This window comes from Chiloscyllium punctatum, chromosome 10 (genome assembly GCF_047496795.1).
Source record: "Chiloscyllium punctatum isolate Juve2018m chromosome 10, sChiPun1.3, whole genome shotgun sequence".
NCBI lineage: Eukaryota > Metazoa > Chordata > Chondrichthyes > Orectolobiformes > Hemiscylliidae > Chiloscyllium > Chiloscyllium punctatum.
In genome coordinates this window covers 57,919,436-57,943,019 of record NC_092748.1, presented here as the reverse complement: position 1 = coordinate 57,943,019, position 23,584 = coordinate 57,919,436, and the positions used below count along the sequence as shown (strand labels likewise).

Genomic DNA, 23,584 nt, shown 5'->3' with positions numbered 1-23,584 from the left:
TTTAGCATGGCCAATTCACCTGACCTGCACATTTTGTTTTGGACTGTGGGGAGGAAACCAGAGCATCTGGAGGAAACCCATGCAGACACAGGGAGAATGTGCAAACTCCGCACAAACAGTTGCCTGAGATGGGAATTGAACCCAGGTCTCTGGCGCTGTGAGGCAGCAGTGTTAATCACTGTGCCACCGTGCCATCCACATTGTAGGGAGCTACAACCCGAGACCAATCCTGCTCAGCAATTTGCACCCAGGAAGTTAGAGATGCTAATGCTTAACATAAACACCCATATCCCAGTTACCCCATGTCCAACTCCCCCACATCCCATAGCTCCCTCCTCCTACACCCTGTACCCCATGCCCCTACCCACAAGGCTCCTCCTCAACAATGATGTCCCCCCCACTCACAATTACCCACCCTCACACCCCCATGATCCCTCCTTGCCCAGCCCCTTGCCCCCCCTCCCCATAGTCCCCCAGTCCAGCGCAGGCTCAGTGGCACCGCGGGGACATCTTCCTCTGATCACCACACGATGGCCTCCGCTCCTGTGTTGAGTTTTCGCCTCCTCACTCCAGGTAGGATGGGGAATGAAGTCCGTAACGCAACCCGGCGTTTCTCCCGGGCTCGCAGCGAATCAGGCTTCCCCGGGAGCGGCGATGGCGGCCTCTCGGACGTTTTTAAACAGATGAGGCCGGCAGCGGCATGGCCTGAGGAGAGAGAAGTGTCCTCCGCCCACCCCAACCCCAACCCCAACCCCGGCAGGGAAAGGGGCTGGAGCTGGAGCTGCCTTCCGCCTAGTCCCCTGGGGGACAGAGGCCCCGAGCCTGCCCTCTCCGTTACACCTTAACCCCCCTCCCCCCCACGGTAGATGGGCCTGGTACTCTGTCTACTCCTGCAAGCAGCACTTCCCTTAATCTGATGGGGGTTTCTAAAAAGATATATTGCTACTTTGTATAATTTTGTAAACACGTTTAAGAAGTGCAAATAAAGGGAACATTACAATATGGTTCGATATTAAGTTTAGCAAGAGGATTATGCCAGATACCTTTATTGTAACTGCTACTGGCAATGTTGCCTTTATGACCAGAAAGTGCAGTGCTCAGCAGGTCTGGCAGCATTTGTGGAGCGAGGAACAAAGTATCGTTTTGATTCTAATGTAACTCAGAGCCTGCTGAGTTTTTCGAGTTAGGTAGTTATTTCAGATGTCCAGCATCCACAGTATTTTGCTTTTACATTGGTACACTTACTGACCACCTCTTGAGAATTCAACTGGCAACACGTAGCTGAGAATTTCAAACTAGTGCTTGTGAAGGAATTTTTGTAAATTGTTAGGTGGGGACAGGGATTGCTTGCAGGGAAGTGTTTCACAACCGTGCTGCTACTTCTTTTCTCTCTTGGTGATAGAACTCATCAATGAGAAGATACTTTCAAAGTGAGCTTGTGTTGTTGCGCTGATGTTAGCAGCACCTACTGCAGTTCATACACTTATCATACAAGAGTCTCTTGAAAAACTAAGTCAATAATGTTCCACCTGGAACGTTTAAATATGCGTGTTAGACATATTGTCAAGGCTGATGTTTTCACTATTCTTTAGTTTGGATAGGGGACTGAAATGGAAAAAGGACTGGTCTAAGAACCAAGGATTGTTGAGGAATTTGTACATTTTTTTCAAGGCAAATTGCCTGATGCTCATTATAAGTGCTGTTTACATGGCTGTTGATTGAAAAGCCTACTTACAGAAGGAACTGAAATATTTGCATTTGAAAAGAGTCCCCATTGGCAGAAAGTAGCTGATTGGTTTGTTGGCTTGTGACCAGTTGTCAAAGACAAAGGCCCTCCCCCTGCCAACAGACTTCTATGTAGCTGAATAGCTTGGGGTTGTGAATATTCAGAGGAGAAGGCTTCGGACTTTTGGGAGGAAATCACTGCTGTAGAAAGCACCCAAAGCCTGAAGATAGGCGGTTTATTTCCCCTCAATTGTAGGTACTCTTTTTCTAAATATATTTTTATTGCAAAATAGATTTTTAAAAATATTACAACAAATACAAACAATACAATTCAAAACATTATAATGAAAGAACACAAAAATGTAACAAAACTCAACCTGCCCTCATGTATAAATATATATAGAAAAATATGTATTTAAAAAAACCCCAACTAACTATTTAACTAAATAAATAACCAACAACAAACTAATAAATAGTAATCACTCAACTCAGCCAAACAAAACACTCATACGTTCGCAGTTCCTCCTCCCTGGATATTGGACTCGTAAAGCACAATCGTTACAGTTATATATAAGCCCTTATTATTGTGGCAGATAAATCCGTATGCAGGTGTTCCAAAAAGGACTGCCATGTCTCATAGAAATTCTCAGTTTTGTGGTGTACCACACTTGTGAGAAAATCCAAGGGGATATACTCCATAACAACCTTCCGCCAACCTGACAGGCCAGGGGATTTTCGGATACCCACCCTTGCAAAATATTCTTTCTTGTGTGGAAAGTAAGAATGTTGAGAAGTTTTTTCTTATGCGTATCTACAGGGAATACACTGGGCAGGCCAAGAAGAAGAGAGCTTGGGTCCTTCTTCACCCTTACACTCACAATCCCTTCCATTGTACCCACCACAGTGCTCCAGTATGTAAGAAGCCTACCACAGGACCAGAGACAATGGGTAAGAGTGCCCGTACCAACCTTGCATTTGGGACATGTTGAAGATGCTCCTGGTTTTCATTTTGACAAACAGTCCGGAGCCACGTGCATCCCGTGGAGAATCTTCAACTGTAAAGCATGGGTCCTGTTGGCAAATTGATATCTTTCTTGCATTTTCCCAAATATCTTCCCATTCCTGTGAGGATACCTCAATGCCCAGCTCTCTCTCCCACATCCTGCAGAGTCGATTGAACTCATCTGAGGTGGCACCCCTCAGTTGACGATATAAAGTGCTGACAGAAAGTGTAGTCTTAGCACTGAGCACCCTCCTCTCTATGTCACATTTGTTGGGATCAGTCAAAAGTGTAGTCTTTTTTTGAATAAAATTCCTAACTTGAAAAAAAATGAAAGATAGCTCATATTTCCATTCTAACTGATCAAAGGATATCATTGTGCTCAAATAAATTGCCCATGCAAGACACACCCCTAGCTGTCCAGTGTTTGAATCCTGAATCTATCATCCCTGGGTCTAAAAAAACAGGTAAATTGAGAAATTCTGTACACTTATTAAAATCTTTAACTTTTGTGACTACTCTGGGAATTGGACAGCAAATCTTGTCCACCATTTCCAAGGCACAATTCAGGAGGATGATGGATAAGTACAGATCCTACAACATTCAAGAAGCTTGACGCCATTGAAAACAAAACAGCCTGCTTAATTGCTACCATATCTACACACATTGACTCCCTTCAACACCCACTCTCATCAGCAGCAATGTATACCATCTATAAGAAGCACTGCAGGAATTCTGTGAGGTTATTTAGATAGCACCTTCCAAATCTATCTTATGGAAAAAGGCAACCAAGGCATTCGAGCACCATCACCTGCAAGTTCCCCTCCTAGCCTCATGCCAGCCTGACTTAGAAATATTTTTCTCTGTTGCTGGTTCAAATTCCTGAAACTTTCTCCTTAATGGCATTGTGTCTACCTTCACTGCATGGATTGAAGCAGTTCAAAAAGGCAGCTCACTAGCTCCTACTCAAGGGCAGTTGAGAAGGGCAATAAATGCTGGCCAAGCCAGTGATTCCTCCATCCCATAAGTGAATTTTTATAAACTACAGATAAGTACATCTTGATCTTAAAGGGTTGTCTAATGCAGTGGTGGTTTAGTACTCTGTTATGAAGCCTTCTGAGTACTTTGCTCTCTCATTGATCCTAGTTCATATTAATTCATCAAGCAAACTGTAAAGATAAAGATATTTAGAGCTATTGGCATTCTTTAGTTTTGTATCATAGTGGAGATGTCTTGTTGAATTGTCCTAAAATTTGGCAATGGCTTATATAGAAATCTTTCCAAGACTGATCAATCCACAAACATCTGAAAATATCGGCCATCATTTGTAACACTCTGGTTTTGTAAGTTATTAGAGCTTGACCATTGGCAAAAATGACTTCCTGAAAGGTTTTCGCAGAAGCGTTGGTTTTTGTTCTGACACATAAATCAAAGATGATATCAGAGGTACAGCCTCTCTGGGATCCTTGATGAAATGGCTAAGGCAGCAAGTGAAGAACAGATTAATTGGGATTGGTGCTGCAACACAGCCCTGCTTCACTCCTTTTGAGATCTCAAAGGGAGCTAATGATGTGTGATTTAAAAGCACCTGGCCTGTCATTCTCTCCTGGAACAGTTGTGTGATCTTGACACACTTGACCATGTTGTTTTTTAGGATTGTCCAGAGGATCACTGTGTTGACCGAGTCAAATTAGTTTGCTAAGTTGACAAAGAAGTAAAGGACATGTTCTGCTGAAGGCAGTTTTTCTGGATTTGTCTCGCTGTAAACCCCACATCTACAGTGTTGTGACCTAGGTGAAAGCGACACTGAGCCTTTGTAAATTTGTTTCTGCCACATTGATAAGTGTTCACGAAGATATGAGCAAAGATCGTTCCTGCCATGGACAAAAGTGACAGCTCTGTATTTCCACAGTCTGCTTTGTTGCCTTTGTTTTTATGCACATCAATAATCATGGCATTCCAAAAGTTAATTGGCATGCTTTGTTTTTTAGATTTATTTATTTGTTTATTTATTTATTTAATATATGTTGTCACTTATGCCTAGGTACAGTGAAAAGTGGATAACATCACCCCACTCTGGCGCCATCTTGGATGACTGAATAAATTGTATAAATGGTAAAGCACTGAATAAGTTAATATTAAGTTGATATTACTAAAACCGAATCAGCTTCAAAAGGTCAGCTTTTGCTCTTTGTTGAGTTCACCCTCTCTGCTCCTCCAGTCACTGCCATCCGCCATCATCCCTGGTAATATATTCGCCGCCTCTGAGCTGGTGACAGTAATGCTGCATGAGTGCTGGATCTCCTCTAATGCTGGACATTGACTGGTCCTGGCTCAAATTCCGAAGCCACCCCGAAGATTGAGTGGAGATAGAGATAAAAAAAGGCCCCAGTCTCCTGCAGGAGGAGGCCCCAGGGCAACCAAAACAAAGAAAACTGTTACCAAGCTGGAAAGACAATGATGAAGTTTTGTGGATATGGCAGAATACATTACGTGAATCATGAGTAGACAACCCTGTGTTCAGGAGGGAAATGCTGTCTATCCCACCGTTGCCATTATTCCGTATGCATAAGAGGCTGTGTCTGTGCTTGCCACTTTAAACATTTCCACTGAGATTTCATTTTCTTTCCTGAAGCCTTGCCCATGCTTGTCTGCATAATCGCTTTCTTAGTCTCATCAACAGAAGAAAGCGAGGCAAGCTCATCAATGACTGATCACTGAGGAATCTAGTTGAAAGCTGAAGAGTTGACTGTAGTTAGTCTGTTCAGAAGCTACTCAAGTGTTCTGCCAATCTTTCTATTATTTCTGCTTATCTTTGATTAAGAATGACCCATCAGCTGTGAAGAATGGCGTGGGGCCTGTCCTAAACACTCCACATTCAGAATTAAAAGAACTGAAAAGCTTTGAGTTGTGTGAGTCTGCATATTGTTGGGATTCTTCAGCTTTCTTTTCTGAGTGTCTACCTTGTGTTACCGTGCTGTTCTTTCTGGACATTGCTGTTCAGATGTTGGACCTGGTCTCTTTTGGAAATGGAGGGTTGATGTTCTGCCACTCCATTTATGTTCTGTTTTTGGCCTGCTGCATTTGAGAGATGTTTTGTCATTTTCATCAGTGCATTTACTTCAGTCTGAGAACCGCGTTGTTTCAGTGACTATGTTTTTAAGTTTGCTGCACTTCTTGATTCCGTTTCCATCTCAAAGTCTGCTAGCTTTGGGCTTTTGATAAATGTGTTCTGAAATTGATTGTAGCAAGTAATGTTACTGAGTTAAGCCTGATTAAGAGAAACTGATGGTTGTTTTTGCTAACTTAGATTTGGAAGTTGAGAATTGCTGTGATTGGTCTGTGATCTGTCTAACATTCTTCACACATGACAGAATGATTCGTACATTCTGGAGATCAGACTCTCCTATGCACAATGATGTTGATGATATTGTGCCACTGTTTTGACCTTTGTATTCGTTGTCTTTCCTTATTAACTTATCAGAACGTTGTGATGGTAATGGAAAGTTTGTGTTCAGCATATTTGCTTTGAAATAGAAATGTTTAAGTTTTTCAATCCTGTGATTACCCAGAACTTCTGTCCAGTTGTCTTGGATCACATAGGTACTGTATTGTCCCAGAACCATGAATTTATCACTGACAGACAGGGTCATCATGTGTTCATCCAGATCCTTGTTCTTTGTCCTTAGCGCTGTTGAGAGTGGCTGAGTAGGCACTGATGATTGTCAGTATGAATTTGGTTTGTTGGTATGTGCAACTTAATGAGATGCATGTTTATCCCAACAGGGAATGTAGTGTAAAGTTTTTCAGTCCAGATGACCTGTTTGCAAATCCTACACAATGGATCCTGATGTCATTCTCTATTTTCCCTTCTAGAGAAAGATATAGCATCTTGCATCTTCCTTTCGTGAATCATCATCAGTGAGCCCTGTCTCAAGCAATGCCCCACAATGTGCTTATACCTTGGATATAAGATTTGTTCTTTTCTCAGGCCTTGTTCTGTTATTTCTTGCAGGAGAGTTTGGGCATTCCAAGCTCCAATGGCAAATCATGTTTGTTTCTTTAATTACAATGTTATTTGATGATTTTGTGGCTGATTTGCCAGCTGTGGTAAGCTGACCAGACATTTATAGAAAAAGTGATGTTTGGGATACCTTTTCCTGACCCCCTTCTTCTCAAGGAGGAGAAAGTGAAGATTGCAGATGCTGGAGATCAGAGTTGCGAGTGTGATGCAGGAAATGCACAGCAGGTCAGGCAGCATCCGAGGCATGGAAAGTGATTGAATTGGGTTTGCTTCTTGGCAATTTTTGTCTCAAAACATATTAGTTTTCTTACATTGTATTGAGTTTCAGCTTTTTTGAGAAGGGGATGCTCACTTCTTCCAGCAAGATTGTGGTAGAGTAGCGCTTTCGAGCCTGGGGCTTGCCTGATCTGTCTGTTTTAGTTTTTGTTTTTGTTTCTTTAACTTTTCTCATTCTCCTCTTGTTTTTTCTTCTATTATTTTGCTTCTCTCTTGGCGAAGAGCTTGGTCATGGCAATGGCATTGGCAGTGATGAATATACCCAGCAGTGCAGACTAACGGCAGCGACAGCAGAGGTGTGTTTGGGTTCCCAGCAGCTTCTACCGAGATGCTTCGAGCGCCAGCTGAACACCTAGTTCAGGCTTCGGGTGAGGCAGGAGATTACAGGCAGGTGCAGCAGTGGATTGGATTCAGCTGTTCCTCATGGATGCTTTGGCGGCGGCTGAAGATGTGGACTTTCAATGTCCTTGGCGGGGTAAGATCAGGCCCCGCTTTTTGAGCACATGTGGCAGTAGGAATTGGCTCCTTGGGGAGAAGGACCCCAATTCGGTGGGGGTGAGCCTTTAGGGAGCACACGGCAACAGTGATTGTGGGTCCAGCTGGTGAGTCATGTCACTGGAAGGGGCACCTTCATTGTTGGGCGCAGTGCAGGACTTGAAGTGGTGGTGGTGGTGACATCAGCTTTCAATGGCAGGTTGACCTCTGAGGTTGGTGTTGATCAGTTACGACAATGGTCCCAATTGATACTGTGAGTGGATGGACAGGAGCGGTGGTTGCATTGATGGTAGTGTGGTAGGCCTGGTGTGGATTGGAATGGCTTGTGCGGAAAAAACATTGCAAAGAGAGGAGATTGAGCCTATGGAGGAAGTGCAGTCCCAATGTGACTAAGCACTTTCGAAAGATTGTAATGTTTGACTTTTAGCTTTATTTATTTGTTTTTCTACTTAAACACTACTGTAGTTCTTAGTATTAATTTTTAACTTTGTACTTTCTGTCTACTTTGTTCTTATGATTCTGTATCTAGGTACTTGTGCCTAAGATGGTGCTTTGCGTGGCGACATTAAACACTTCATTGTACTCCTCTAGTTTTGGCATTGAATATATGTGACAATAAAAATCTAAATATAAAAGAAAGTATTGAGTACAGGAGTTGGGAGGTCATGTTGCGGCTGTACAGGACATTTGTTAGGCCACTGTTGGAATATTGCATGCAATTCTGGTCTCCTTCCTATCGGAAAGATGTTGTGAAACGTAAAAGGGTTCAGAAAAGACTTACAAGGATGTTGCCAGGGTTGGAGGGTTTGAGCTATAGGGAGAGGTTGAATAGGCTGGGGCTGTTTTCCCTGGAGCATTGGAGGCTATTGGGTGACCTTATAAAAGTTTATAAAATCATGAGCGGCATGGATAGGGTAAATAGACAAAGTTTTTTCTCTGGGATGGGGAGTCCAGAACTAGAGGGCATAGGTTTAGAGTGAGAGATAAAAGGTATAAAAGAGACCTAAGGGGCATCTCTTTCACTCAGAGGGTGGTACATGTATGGAATGAGCTGCCAGAGGAACTGGTGGAGGCTGGTACAATTGCAACGTTTTAAAGGCATTTGGATGGGTATATGAATAGGAAGGGTTTGGAGGGATATGGGCCAGGTGCTGGCAGGTGGGACTAGATTGGGTTGGGATATCTGGTTGGCATGGACGGGTTGGACCGAAGGGTCTGTTTCCATGCTGTACATCTCTTTGACTCTATGACTCTATCTAAATCTCATAGAGCCACCTCCAACTTATAGCTGCTGAATCATTCAATCCTGTGTTAAGCTGAACCTGGCAAGACTACAGCGCTTTGTAATGATCACTCAACTGTGGAAATAATTGGCTGTCTACTGTACTATCTTGAGGCATTGGTCCAGTGGTATAATATTACTAGAATGATGTCCAGCGTTAACGTATGCTTGACAATTTCTTTTATACCTATCTTGAAATAATGTTGATTCTGGGATGGCATTGTATTATCATATCTATGACTTTAAAAAGTTATCAAATTTACCTTTTTAAATTTAAGATACATTGAGGGAGTATTTTGACCTATTTTATCATCCACCTGACAGTAAACCTTGGCGGTTTGATTGTTAGCAATTGTAGGGAGTTTCAGATTGTCTTACTGAGAGGAAAGTGCCAAGTATTTATGCTTGGAGACAGAGACTATACCATGAATAGACACCGAGTCTCCCAGAGCTCCACAAATGTATTTGGGAGTCCATGATATACATTGTTGTGAGTTTTTTGAAGAAGTAATAAAAAGGATTGATGAGGGCAGAGCAGTAGATGTGATCTATATGGACTTCAGTAAGGTGTTCGACAAGGTTCCCCATGAGAGACTGATTAGCAAGGTTAGATCTCATGGAATACAGGGAGAACTAGCCATTTGGATACAGAACTGGCTAAAAGGTAGAAGACAGAGGGTGGTGGTGGCTGGTTGTTTTTCAGACTGGAGGCCTGTGACCAGTGGAGTGCGACAAGGATCGGTGCGGGCTCCTCTACTTTTTGTCATTACATAAATGATTTGGATGTGAGCATAAGACGTACAGTTAGTAAGTTTTCAGATGACACCAAAATTGGAGGTGTAGTGGATAGCGAAGAGGGTTACCTCAGATTACAACAGGATCTTGACCAGATGGGCCAATGGGCTGAGAAGTGGCAGATGAAGTTTAATTCAGATAAATACAAGGTGCTGAATTTTGGGAAAGCAAATCTTAGCAGGACTTATACACTTAATGGTGAGGTCCTAGGGAGTGTTGCTGAACAAAGAGACCTTGGAGTGCAGGTATATAGGTCCTTGAAAGTGGAGTTGCAGGTAGATAGGATAGTGAAGAAGGTATTTGATATGCTTTCCTTTATTGGTCAGAGTATTGAGTACAGGAGTTGGGAGGTCATATTGTGGCTGTACAGGACATTGGTTAGGCCACTGTTGGAATATTGCGTGCAGTTCTGGTCTCCTTCCTATTGGAAAGATATTGTGAAACTTGAAAGAGTTCAGAAAAGATTTACAAGGACGTTGCCAGGGTTGGAGGATTTGAGCTACAGGGAGAGGCTGAACAAGCTGGGGCTGTTTTCCCTGGAGTGTCGGAGGCTGAGGGATGACCTTATAGAGGTTTACAAAATTATGAGGGGCATGGATAGGGTAAATAGGCAAAGTCTTTTACTGGGGTCGGGGAGTCCAGAACTAGAGGGCATAGGTTTAGGGTGCGAGGGGAAAGATATAAAAGAGACCTAAGGGGCAACTTTTTCAAGCAGAAGGTGGTTCGTGAATGGAATGAGTTGCCAGAGGAAGTTGTGGAGGCTGGTACAATTACAACATTTAAGAGGCATTTGGATGGGTATGTGAATAGGAAGGGTTTGGAGGGACTAGATTGGGTTGGGATATCTGGTCGGCATGGACGGGTTGGACCGACAGGTCTGTTTCCGTGCTATACATCTCTATGACTCTATGTTGTCCCACATCCTCATTGCTGACTTTTTGTGGAATGGGATGTAAATTTTCCTCTCACTTGTATCATTGCATCATGACACATAACGTATAATTGAACTCTATACCATCATGTTAACAAATGCCCATTGTAATCAATTGTTGCAATTCTTCAACAATGAGTACAGTTGGCAAGCATAATGCTAAGGAAAAGTGCCACATGTTAAATTGGAAGTGGTAAAGCATTGTAGAAAAGGTGAACTTGATGGTTGATATTGGGCACTATTTGCATCTTCCTCAAACCAGTGTACATAGGATAGTAAAGAATGCAGATGAACATACTTGACCTCATCCTTAATAATCTGCCAGCTGCCGATGCATCTGTCCGTGACAGTATCAGTAAGGGTGACCATCGCACAGTCCACATGGAGATGAAGTCCTGCCTTCACATTGAGAATAACGTCCATCATGTTGTGTGGCACTATCACCGTTGCTAAATGGGACATACTTGGAACAGATCCAGCAGCTCATGACTGGGTATCCATGAGGTGCTATGGATCATCAACAGCAGCAGAATTGTACTCCAGCACAATAACCCCATGGCCTAGCATATCCCCCACTCAACCATTGCCATCAAACCAGGGGATCAATCCTGATTTAATGGAGAGTGCAGGAGGGCATGCCAGGAGCAGCACTCGGCATACCTGAAAATGAGGTGTCAACCTGGTGAATCACCAAACAGAACTACTTGCCTGCCAAACAGCATAAGCAGCAAGTGTGAGAGCTAAGCAATTTCATCACCAACAGAGCAGATCTAAGCTCTGCAATCCTGCCACACCCAGGTGTGAATGGTGGTGAACAATTAAACAACTCACGGGTGGAGGAGGCTCTACAAATATTCCCATCCTTAATGATGGACGAGCCCAGCACATCAGTGCAAAGATTTTGCAGCAAGCTCCAGCCAGAAGTACTGAGTGGATGATACATCTCTGCCTCCGCCAATGGTTCCCAGCATTACAGATACCCGTCTTCAACCAATTCAATTCATTCCGAGTGATATCAAGAAACGGTTGGAGACACTGGTTAGTGGGAGAAAGTGAGGACTGCAAATGCTGGAGATCAGAGTCGAGAGGGTGATATTGGAAAAGCACAGCAGGTCAGGCAGCATCTGAGGAGCAGGAGAATCGATGTTTCAGGCATAAGCCATCATCAGGAATGAGACTTGTGTGCCGAGGGGAGCTGAGAGATAAATGGGACGGGAGATGGGGCTGGGGCAAGATAGCTGGGAATGTAATGGGTCAATGAAGGTGTGGATGGAAGTGATAGGTCAGAGGGGAGGGTGGAGTGGATGGATAAGAATGAAGGGAGATGGACAGGTAGGACTGGTCAAGGGAGCAGTGCCAAGTTGGAGGCTTGGGACTTGGATAAGGTTGGGGGAGGGGAAATGAGGAACTGCTGAAATCCATATCCATGTGGTTGCAGTGTCCTAAGGTGGGAGATGAGGCGTAGTTCCTCCAGGCGTCGGGTGGTAAGGGCAGGCCCAGGCTGCGTACTCTTGTTGTGCTTTTATTTAAATTTAATAAAATTTTTACGGGACCTTGAGATCTTGTTCGGATAGTCCGAAATTCGGATAATTGACTTTCGGATAACCGAGTTTGTTCTGTATTCCAGAATCTTCATACATAACCTGGACTCCATCCTGGCTCCTTTGCATTAATTCTTTAAAAAGTGTCATGTAGCCAAGGCATAGCCTTCAGAAGAGAGGAAACAGCTATCGTCTTCTAAGGTGTTGACACACTCTGATCCCAAGCGAGATCTGGTATTGACATGTAAGGCGTCCTGCACAGGGTCAGGGTAGTATTGGCTCATAGGTGGGCCAATGAAGGGGAACACCCAATAGTGTATGCATCCATTGGTTAATGCAGAGCGTAAACACACCCAGATAGAGAGAGAGAGAGATTTGGCGGTCATATTTGGAATCAGGAGGTTCCATGAATACCTTTACAGATCTAAATTTGTAATAGTAACAGGCTATGAGCCTACAACCTACTAGGTCTACTTAAAGAGGACAAGGCAATGCTGCCCACAGCTTGAGGCCAAGTTCAGCATTGGGCTCTAATAGTAAGTTTGTGTAATTACAAGTTGGAACACAGTCAAGAGACCAAGTAGAGAATGTGGATGCATTGAACTGCCTCCCACTGGCAGATACACTACTGGTAGTATCGCCACTGGAAGTATCTGTAATGGTTTTAAATTTTCTGAGAAACACTTCCTGTCACAGCTGACAACATCAGACTTTGGACACAAAGATCCAGCCCTGGCAAAATTGAAGCAGCTGGTGGTGATGGGGGAAACCACAGGGCCATCACACCCAGAATTAAAATCTTTTATTTGGACCTGGACACACCAGATCAGAGTAGAGGACAGCATAGTATTGTGGGGAGCAAGATTGATTGTCCCGTGCAAAGGTGTCTGACAGACACTGGTTGAACTTAAGGGATTTCCAAAATGAAGATGTTGGTGAGAAGTTGTGTCTGGTGGCCAGGATTGGATGCAGGCATCGCTGTTTTGGTGGAGCAGTGCCCAGAGTGTCTATAAGGACAAAAATTACAGCCAGCAGCTCCCCCACATTCGTGAGAATGGCTGAATAAGCCCTGGGTTCGGTTACACATCGACTCTGCAGGTCCTTTCGTGGGCTGAATGTCTCCTGGTCATTGTGAATGCCCACTGAAATTGGCTAGACATGCATAGAGTTCATTCATCAAACATGAGGAGGATGATAGAAAAACTGCACATCTTTTGCAATACATGGACTCCCGATCACAGATAATGGGCTATCTTTTATCAGCAGGGAGTTTGAGTTTTTCCGAAAGTCGAATGGTATTCGACGTATAAGGACAGATCCATGCCATCCATCATCCAGTGGTGTGGCAGAAAGGGCAGTTCAGACTTTAAAGACAAGCTTAAAAGAACAGCCTTAAGCTGGTTCCTATTTTATTATAGGACCACTCCTCATGCCACTACATTGATTGTTCCAGCAGAGTTGTCGGCTCTTCCTGATCTTCCTGGACAGGGGAGGGTGTGGGGTGGCAGGGCGAAATGATATTGAGAATGCCATTGCCAGATGTAAGACTCTGCTTTGCAAGAGAGATGGTTTCCTACGAGGGATGAAGTTTGGTGTAGGAACCACAGGTATGGGTAAGAGACATAGTCAAATGGTCAATGTGAGGTCAAGTCCAGTGATGTATCAAGTTTGGATAAGTGTGATAGTTCTGAACAAGCACTTGGACCACATGAAAGCTGCAAACTCACAAACAGTGCAAGAGCCTGGCTCCTCGACAGCCAGTCTGACTGTTCCGAAACCCGTGGATTCTCCCTCTCTATTAAGCATTGAAGATATGTTGGAACTCGCGATGGGCACATTGGCAGTTACTGTTTCTCTAGCTGCCTGAAGAAAAGAACAAATTTCTTCTGAGATGTTCCAGGTGCAAGATGTCTACAGCACATTACGTGCTGCCGCATCAGAGGCAGAGTGAGAGGAACCTGACCCAGGAGGAGCTACAAAGAAGAAGAACCAGCCCATGCCCTCGGACTCAGGGGGAGGAATATAGTGATTGTAATGAGATCAGCCAGGTGGACTTCAGAATATAAATTTCCTGATTCGGGCTCTTAATCTGGTCCAAACAGGGAGTCCTCTTTGACTGATACAAACAGAAGTGTTAGACAATCCTGTTCAGCTCTGAGGGAGTTTTCCACTTGTGAATAAAAGGTGATTTGGTAACAGGATATTGGCCTCTTTCAAGTTATTTCATTATGCTTCCTTCTGAGTTATGTATGAGTTCTGAATAAAATTATACAGAAATTCTTCTGCCTATCTTTACTGTGTTTTCTTTTTTCTTACATGGGATGTCAATGTACTGAAAAGCCAGTAATTTTTGTCTGTCCCTAATTGCCTTTGAACTGAGTGACTTCCGAGGGCATTTAGGAAGTCAGTTAACTGCCATCCACATGTTGTGGTTCTGGAGTCACATAGGCCAGACCAGGTGACAATAGTCGATTTGCTTCTCTAAAAGACAGTTTTTTATTCATTGAATTTAAATTCTGCCAGCTGCTGTGGTGGATTTTGAGCCCTTGACCCCAGAGCATTTGCCTGGATTTCTGGATTACCAGTCCAGCTCCATCACTAGCGTTGTTTTATATTTTAACATATCTGTAATTCATATTCCAACTGAAATATGCAGAATGAATGACGTAAGAGAGACATTTTATGCAGATATTCCAATATAGAATAATTTTGCTGTCCATGAGTTCCCAGATACAACAGTGCTGATCCTTATTGAGTTCAGGAAGTGAAAGGTGGGTGGTGATGGAGTTGGTGCTAGATTTGATGCTTCAGCGGAGTAGACTAGATTTCTCTTGTTTCTTTATTCATTAACTGCTGAATTCCACAACAACAATCCACTTATAGGTCAGCAGGTTTCTAAAAGGTTGAACATGATTTCAGCATTTGCTCATCACCTATGTTGGACATTCTCCCAAATTCTGAATTATCCGATTTCTTTGGTTCATGATGTATTTCCTTGGCTGGTTCATGGACGATCAGAAAAGGCTCTATATCTTTGTATTATTGTGGATACAGTTTGGGGCTGCCACATAACACCAAGCACCATCCTCTTGTAATCAATTAGATACTGAGTATTTACAGTGTTACTTACAGGCACAGTTCTTTTGGAATTTCAAGACTTTATACCATTTTAAAACACAATATTGTGCCTTTTGTTTTAATTATGCTTGTTTTTTGATTGGTAATCCCTGTTAAACTACATTGAAGGAAGGACGCTATAAAACTGACTGAAAAAGTAGGTACAAAATCAGAAATCATAAGAAAATTTGATCTTGGCTTGCTGTTGGCAATATCAAGGACAATTCATAAAATGATTGTCTTCTGAGGAAATGTTTACATCTGTCAAATTGTAGGGTTATTGACATCTTGGCAGATGCTATTGAATCAGTTGTGGTAAGTGCAAAAGGGAACAGAGTATTTCAGTTGGATTGGTCATATCTCCTATCTTCAGTATGTTCACTGATGATAGATTTTCTGTGATGGATACATGAACAAGCAAAGTATTTTATCAACTAATGCAACAACTTATACTGTAATAAAATACCTCAAAACAGTTCACAAGAGCATTACAAAGCCAGCGATTATGAAGCAACATTTGACACTTAGGCACATGAAGTGATATTAGGCCAGATGTCCAAAGTTTGATCAAAGAGCTTAAGTTTTAATTAGCATTTTTAAGTTGGAAAGAGAAGTATAGAGACTTCAGGAGGGAATTCCAGAACTTAGTCAGCTGAAGGCAAGGGCACTAATAGTGGAGTGAATTAATATTAATGGGACTTGAGTGTAGTATTTAATAAAGATGAATATATTATGCATTTGTGAGCTGGAGGAGAATATAGGATTACAGAGGACTGAGAGCACAGATGGCACACGGATGAAAGGTGAACAGGATTTGGTACAAGTAAATAGCTGGGCAGAATAGATTTCAAACCTCAAGTTTGTGGTCAAAGGGAGAATGTGGACGATCAGCCAGAAGTTTACTTGAATAGCAAAGTCTAGCTATGAGTAAGGTATAAATGAGTATTTCAGCAGCAGATGAACTGAGATGGGTGGAGTTGGCAGTGGTGTGGACATGGAAGTATGCAGCCTTGGTGATGGTGCAGCTATGGTCAAAAACTCATTGTCGGGTTTACACCCAATGAAGCATCTTTGAAGCTGAGTCAAGTGTAGAAGAAATAGGCACCAGTTTGTATAAAGTAAGCTCCTACAAACAGCAAGATGATAATAACACAATAAATCTTTTGTGATGTTGATTGAGGGATAACTACTACCACCTGGTATCAGTTGAATGGACTTTCTCTTAACTGCTTCTAACACAAACATATCCTTCCTTAAATAAGGAGACCAAAATTGTACCTAGTACTCCAGGTGTGACATCAGCAGTGCTCTATACAACTGTAGCAAAATATCCCTCCCGTGTATTCCATTCCTCTTGCAATAAATTTCAGCATTCAGTTTGCTTTCTTAATCACTTGCTATACCTGTGCACTAGCTTTTTACAAAGCATGTAGTAGAATACTGAGAATACTACACTCAAGGTTCGTCAATATTAATTCACTCCACTATTAGTGCCCATGCCTTCAGCTGATAAGGTTCTGGAATTTCTTCCTGAAGTCTCTATACTCCTGATCATCCACATTCTCCCTTTGACCACAAACTTGAGGTTTGAAATCTATCCTGTCCAGCTATTTACTTGTACCAAATCCTTCAGAGTTCTGCTGTCACTCAATTTAAATATCCATAAGTAAAAAGTAGTATTTATTGAACATGATAGTAAAGTGTTTATCTTAGTTAAGCTGGAAAAAGATCTGGATGTAATTATTGATCGATAAAAATTTCAAGTCAGTTCAAAGCTATTATAAATAATGCTAACCATTTACTCCAAATTTTGACAGTGTTTAATCGCAAAACAAATATCCTAATATTTTCTATGGAAAAGTCACATTTGAAATATCCTGTACTCTACTTTCATCAGGATAGGAAAGCACTGAAGAGGAATTTGGCTTATAGGATCCCACTTTTAATGAAGAGATTTAGAACAAGTTTATTTTCATTAGAGAACTAAAGCTGAGATGTGAATCAGGTGCTCTAAATACTGAAATACATAACAGAAGTAGATTAAACAGATTATTTGACTTTGGGTGATCTATATGGACATCAGTAAGGCATTAGACAAAATTCGAGGAGAAAGTGAGGACTGCAGATGCTGGAGATCAGAGCTGAAAATGTGTTGCTGGAAAAGCGCAGCAGGTCAGGCAGCATCCAAGGAGCAGGAGAATCGACGTTTCGGGCATAAGCCCTTCTTCAGGATCCCTCCATTAGACAAAATTCCTCATGGTAGACTGGTTAGCGAGGTTAGGTCACATGGATTAGAGAGAGAACCCCATTTGGATACAGAGCTCGTTTGAAGTAGAAGACAGAGGGTGATGGTGGAGGGTTGCTTTCCAGACGAGAGGCCTGCAACTGTCAGTCTGCCACAAGGATCGGTGCTGAGTCCATTGCTTTTCATCATTTATATAAATGATTTAGATGTGAACATAGTGGGTATAGTTAGTAAGTTTGCAAATGACACCAAAATTGGAAGTGTAGTGGATAGTGAAGAAGGTTATCTCAGATGACAATGGGATCTTGATCAGATAGGCCAATTTGAGTAGTAGATGGAGTTTAATTTATATAAATGTGAGATGCTGCATTTTAGGAAAGCAAATCTTCGCAGGACTTATACACTTAATGGTAAGGTTCTGGGGAGTGTTGCCGAGCAAAAAGATCTTGGAGTGCAGGTTCATAGTTTCTTGAAGGAGACCAACAGATCGGATAGTGAAGAAGCTGTTTGGTATGCTTGCCTTTATTGGTCAGGAATTGGGAGGTCATGCTGTGGCTGTACAGGACATTGGTTAGGCCACTTTGGAATATTGTGTTCAATTCTACTTCCCCAGCAAGGGGGAAGATGTTGTAAAATTTGAAAGGATTCAGAAAAGATTTAGAAGGATGTTGGCAGGTTGGAGAGTTTGAGCTATAGGGAGAGGCTGAATAGGCTGGGCTTGTTTTCCCTGTTGCATCAAAATCTGAGGGTGACCTTAAAGAGGTTTATGAAATCAAGAGGGGAATGGATAGGGTCAATTGACAAGGTCTTTTTCCTGAGGTGGGGGAATCCAAAACTAGAGAGCATATATTTAAGGTGAGAGGAGAAATATTTAAACGGAACCTAAGGGGCAATGATTTCATACAGAGGATGGTGTGTGTACAATTACAACGTTTAAAAGGCATTTGGATTGGTATATGAGTAGGGAGGGTTTAGAGGGATACTGGCCAATATTTGGCAAATGGGACTAGATTAATTTAGGATATCTGGTCGGCGTGGACGAATTGGACTGAAGGGTCTGTTTTTGTGCTGTCTATCTCTATGACTGAAGACACAAATTTAAAACTAGTCTGAAGTGAGACTGACAGTTTGAGAAAGCCTCTTGCTTTCTCCTGTACAAAATAACAGACAGATGTAATCTTCATTTTTGTTTCCAGCAAGATACTTACCCAGCTCTTTTTGAAAGGGTCTTTTCTGGTATGTTTCCATGGATTAGAAGAGCAGAATATGTTTAGATGATTCTATTGCTGTATGTGCGTCAGCAATGAAATGCATACATTAAAGCAGGGTAAGTGTTGAAATAATGGTCACATATGAAGGAAACTTATTAATGAAATGTGGGAGACTGAACATTGATTTTACAGTGTCTGCATTGGTTATTTGATCACTCACTATATCTCTAAAATCTTTATAATGATGGGAAAGCTATTAATGTTCACCATTATTACAACTGCACAGCTAAGTTAAACGTGGATATCAAGAAGTTGCTGTGAGTGATTCTCTAAGCTCCACATGGAAATTGAAGTCCATACTGTGGAAATCTTCTGACATTGCTTGAATTGACGCTAATTCCACTTTTATGCTATTAATCTCACTGTAAAAACCCTTGACAAAAGTGTGCTGTTGGATGAGATGCAGCTACATTTAGAGCAGTGTACTAAGTACAGAATTAATGCTGAACAATTTCTCTGGCCCCGAGAAAATAATTCTTGGGGTAGAAACTGTTATGAAACCGGCTGGTGCATGTGTTCAGGCTTCTGTACCTTCTCCCCGATGGTAGAGGTTGTAGAAAAACATTGCCAGGGTGGGATAGATCTTTGAGAATACTGGCAGCCTTTCCTTGACAGCGGGCCTGATAGATGGCTTCTATAGATGGGACGTTGGCCTTTGTGATTGTCCAGGCCGAGTTCACCACTCTCTGTAACCATCTCCAATCTTGAATAGTACAGTTGCCATACCAGGGAGTGATACATCCAGACAGAATGCTCTTGATGGCGCACCTATAAAAGTTGGCAAGGATATTCACCGTCATGCGAAGTTTCCTCAGCTGCCTGAGGAAAAAGAGACATTGTTGGGCCTTTGTAACCACTGCGTCCATATAGAACATAGAACTTAGAAAAGTACAACACAGAACAGGCCCTTAGGCCCACGATGTTGTGCCAAGACTTATCCTAATGTAAAATATAGTAACTTAACCTACGCACCCCTCAACTCATTGCTATCCATGTGCATGTCCAGCAGTCACTTCAATGTCCCCAATGACTTCACCTCCACCACCTCAACTGACATTCACAACTCTCTGCGTAAATAACCTACCTCTGATGTCTCCTTTATACCTTCCTCCTAATATCTTCAAACTATGACTTCTTGTACCAGTCAATCCTGCCCTGGGGAAGCAAGGAAAGGCCGCCAGTATTCTCAAAGCTCCATCCCACCCTGGCAATGTTTTTCTATGAAGAGTCCAAGAAAGCTTGTTGTGGATGACCACTCCCAGGAGCTTGACACTCTCCACTCATTCCATCTCTGTGCTGTTAATGAGTAGGGGGGCATGAGTAACCTACCACCGAAAGTCAATAATGAGTTCCTTGGTTTTGCCAGCATTGAGAGCTAGGTTTTTCTCAGTGCTCTATTTTTCCAGGTCTTCCACCTCCTGTCTGTAGTCTGTTTTATCACCATCTGAGATTCGACTGACTATGGTGGTGTCATCAGCAACCTAGTAGAACGTAGAACATAGAACATCCGGCCCAGGGGACTTATCTGTTTTCACACTCTGCAGGATTTCTAATACCTCTTCCTTGTGAACCTCAAGCCCACCTAGTCTAGTAGCCTGTATCTCAGTATTCTCCTCGACAACATTATCATTTTCTAGAGTGAATACTGTCGAAAAATATTCATTTAGTGCTTTCCCTATCTCCTCTGACTCCACACACAACTTCCCACTACTGTCCTTGATTGGCCGTAATCTTACTCTTGTCATTCTTTTATTCCTTAAATACCTACAGAAAGCCTTAGGGTTTACCCTGATCCTATCCACCAATGAACTTCTCATGCCTCCTTCTGGCTCTTCTGAGCTCCCTCTCTTTCGGTCTCTCTTTACTAAATGGCATTAGTCTGGTACTTGGGGACGCAGTCATACAGTGAGTACTTTAGGGGCTGAACATGCACCCCTGGGGGGCTCCAGTGTTGAGTGTTAGTGAGGATGAAATATTGTCCCCAATCTTCACTGATTGTGGCCTGTGGGTCAGGAAACTGAGGATCCAGTTGCAGAGAGTGAGATTTAGTCCGAGATCACTAAGTTTAGTAATCAGTCTCGAGGGGATAATAGTATTGAAGTCTGAACTGTAGTCAATGAGTATGATTTTTATGTAGCTGTTCTTGGTGTCAAGATGTTCGAAGGAGGAGTGAAGGGCAAGTGATATGACATCTGACGTGGATCTGTCAGTCTGATAGGCAAATTGGAGTGGGTCAAGAGTAGAGGGGAGGCTGGAGTTGATTATTGCCTTGATCAGCCTTTCAAAGCACTTCATGACCACCGAAGTTAGGGCCATTGGGTGTTAGTCATTTAGACATACTGTAAGAGCCTTATTTGGCACAGGGTCCTCTAGAAACAGGCAGGGACAGTGCCCTGCTGCAGGGAGATAAGACAGAATTTCTTCTCAGAGGACAGTGAATCTGTAGAATTGTTTTTACTTCAGAGGCTGTTGAGGCATTCAGAATATCCAAGGCTGAGATAAACATATTTTAAATCAGTAAGTGAATGAAAATTTATTATGACAAGATATGAAAGTGGAGTTGAGAATGATCAGATATTTAAACTGTATGCTGCTTTCATCTTCCATTTGTACTGGATACTGTCACTTTTAATTTTATACCTCTGTGAATGTATACTTGGTGACACCTCTATAGTTATTTGTGTGGTTGGCAGATAATAAAAATACTCTGTTCTTTCACTCAATAAAAACTTGTAATTAACTCCTTACTGACAGAGTAGAAATTGGGTAACTGCATTTTTATTAGAGAAAAGTATGGCCTTGTGCTAAAAAGAACATAAAATCTTTTTTTGCAGCCAACTGAGAAAGTTGAAAAGGGGAGCCTATTCACACTTCCTCACGTTGTCATAACAAAATCAAAATCCTAGTCAAAGTCTCAATAATGGATTTTGCTTTAAATATTCACAGCCCATTAAGAGTAAACCTGCCGGTCACACTCTCATTATCTTATTTAATTTTCCTGAATTTCAATGAACAAGGAGTCAGAAATGTAACAAAGATTCTATCAGTACAACTAAGCTCCATCTTCTTGATATATTGGCAAGTATAGATAAATTAATCCTTAAGATTATGATGGTATAAATATGATAATTAAACAACAAAGACTGGAAGATGGATTTCAAATAAAGAAGATGTCAGTAGTATAGCAAAGTGCTGGCATTTTATTCAAATGGAAGTTAGAAAAGTAGATCTAAACCAATCTTATATTAACTGTCACCTGGCAGTACAGGACTTTAATATTGCTGAAAACAGACTTTTTGCCTAGTATTCAAGACAAATGTATGAATGTGTTTTCAAGTGATCTCAATAACGTACAGCACAGAAAAAGATGCTCATAGTTTGGCAACTCATCTCTGATTAACATTGCCACAGAGGAAGCAATGGCGAGCTATAGGTTCTGCAAGCTCCTGGGTAATTCAAGAAGATGCTAGACTTGGACATCTTCCTTTTGTTTACCAATAATGCATCCGTGATTATGAATGTATGTCACTTCGAACAAGTGTAAATGAGCCAGCTTATGAGGAATGTCTTAGATTGGTTATAAATTAAGCTTTTACCACACAGGATTGTTCAATATGTGCTGCCCAATTGTGGAATCACATTGAGCAGAAAGTGTTTTGTTTGGGATTTTTCATACATGAGCTGATTGAGTATAGGCTATAATCTGCCTATCAAGAGCGATTGAAAAAGCATGCTGTGTGTTTCAATCAGCCTATTGGGACAATTTCGGTGTGTCCGACTACATGCCAAACATTTTCTGTAATTTTGCAGCAGTCACACTGTTAGAATAAAGTGCTATCTCTCCACTGTTACGATGGTACTGTTTTACATAGGATTTGAATATTACTTTATTTTAGAAATGAAGCTTTTGAGTCAAATAATTAGCATAAGAATTATCAGTCTTTTATTTTGTTATTTATAGTAAATTATTAAACAAATCATTGAAAACATTAATCTACACTGTTACACTGATAGACAAAACCAAGTTTTCAGTGTTCTTTTAAGTCTGACAGAAATAACACTGCACAAAATGATCCATAACCGTATAAGCTATAGCCGTTAATTCAGAGTATGATTCATTTACTGAGCCATATTAAAGAAAAACTCATTTAATTACAAACCGCATCTAATGTATACCACTGTAAGATTAGATTGATTTAGAAATTAAATATGAATTTCAGATACTAACATTGGAATGACGGTTGTAATCAAGTGTTGGTTGGTAACCTATTGTATATTATGTAGTAATTCCAGCACTGTTCCATTATATAACCTAAGGAGTTGACCATTTAGCTTTGTAAGCTTGTTGCACCAATCAGTTAATTTATGGCTGATCTGTATCATACTTATTTACCTTGGTTCCATCAGCCTTGACATAATTTCTTAACAGAAAGTTAATTTTATTTTCAACTGATCAATCCCAAAATTATTTTGGAGATAAAACCTCCAGATTTCTACTACCTTTTGGTACTATAGGGGAGCACGGTACACAGGGGTAAGCAGTGCTATCTCACAACACCAGGAACCTGGGTTCAATTACAACCTTGGGTGACTGTGTGAAGTTTGCACATTCTCCTGTGTCTGCCAGGAGCTCCAGTTTCCATCCACAAAGATGTGCAGGGTAAGTGCATTGGCTCAGCAAAACAAAATTGCCCAGTAGTATGCAAGTTTGGAGAGTTAGCCGTGATGAACTCCTTGCGGAGTTGAGGTGGTCTGAGTGGAATGCTTTTCAGAGAGTTGGTACAGACTTGATGGACTGAATAGCCTCTTTCTGCACTTTAGGGATTCTATGATTCATTGTGTGAAGCAGATCTTCCTGATGTCACCCTTAACAGCTGAGCTG

General features: G+C 41.8%; 1 protein-coding gene across 3 annotated transcripts in view; it reads left to right on the top strand.

The window, feature by feature from the left end:
- Positions 1 to 456: 456 nt before the first annotated feature.
- metap1d (methionyl aminopeptidase type 1D (mitochondrial)) overlaps positions 457 to 23,584 on the top strand; it is a 164,445-nt gene continuing 141,317 nt past the window's right edge. The window contains exons 1-2 of one of the 3 annotated variants that reach the window (XM_072579251.1): positions 457 to 573; positions 4,770 to 4,840. In XM_072579251.1, the coding sequence (XP_072435352.1) occupies positions 4,838 to 4,840 (3 nt within the window). In that variant the 5' untranslated portion in view covers positions 457 to 573; positions 4,770 to 4,837. The remainder of the gene's footprint in view (positions 574 to 4,769; positions 4,841 to 23,584) is intronic. The other 2 variants (XM_072579252.1, XM_072579250.1) reach the window with 2 other exon arrangements.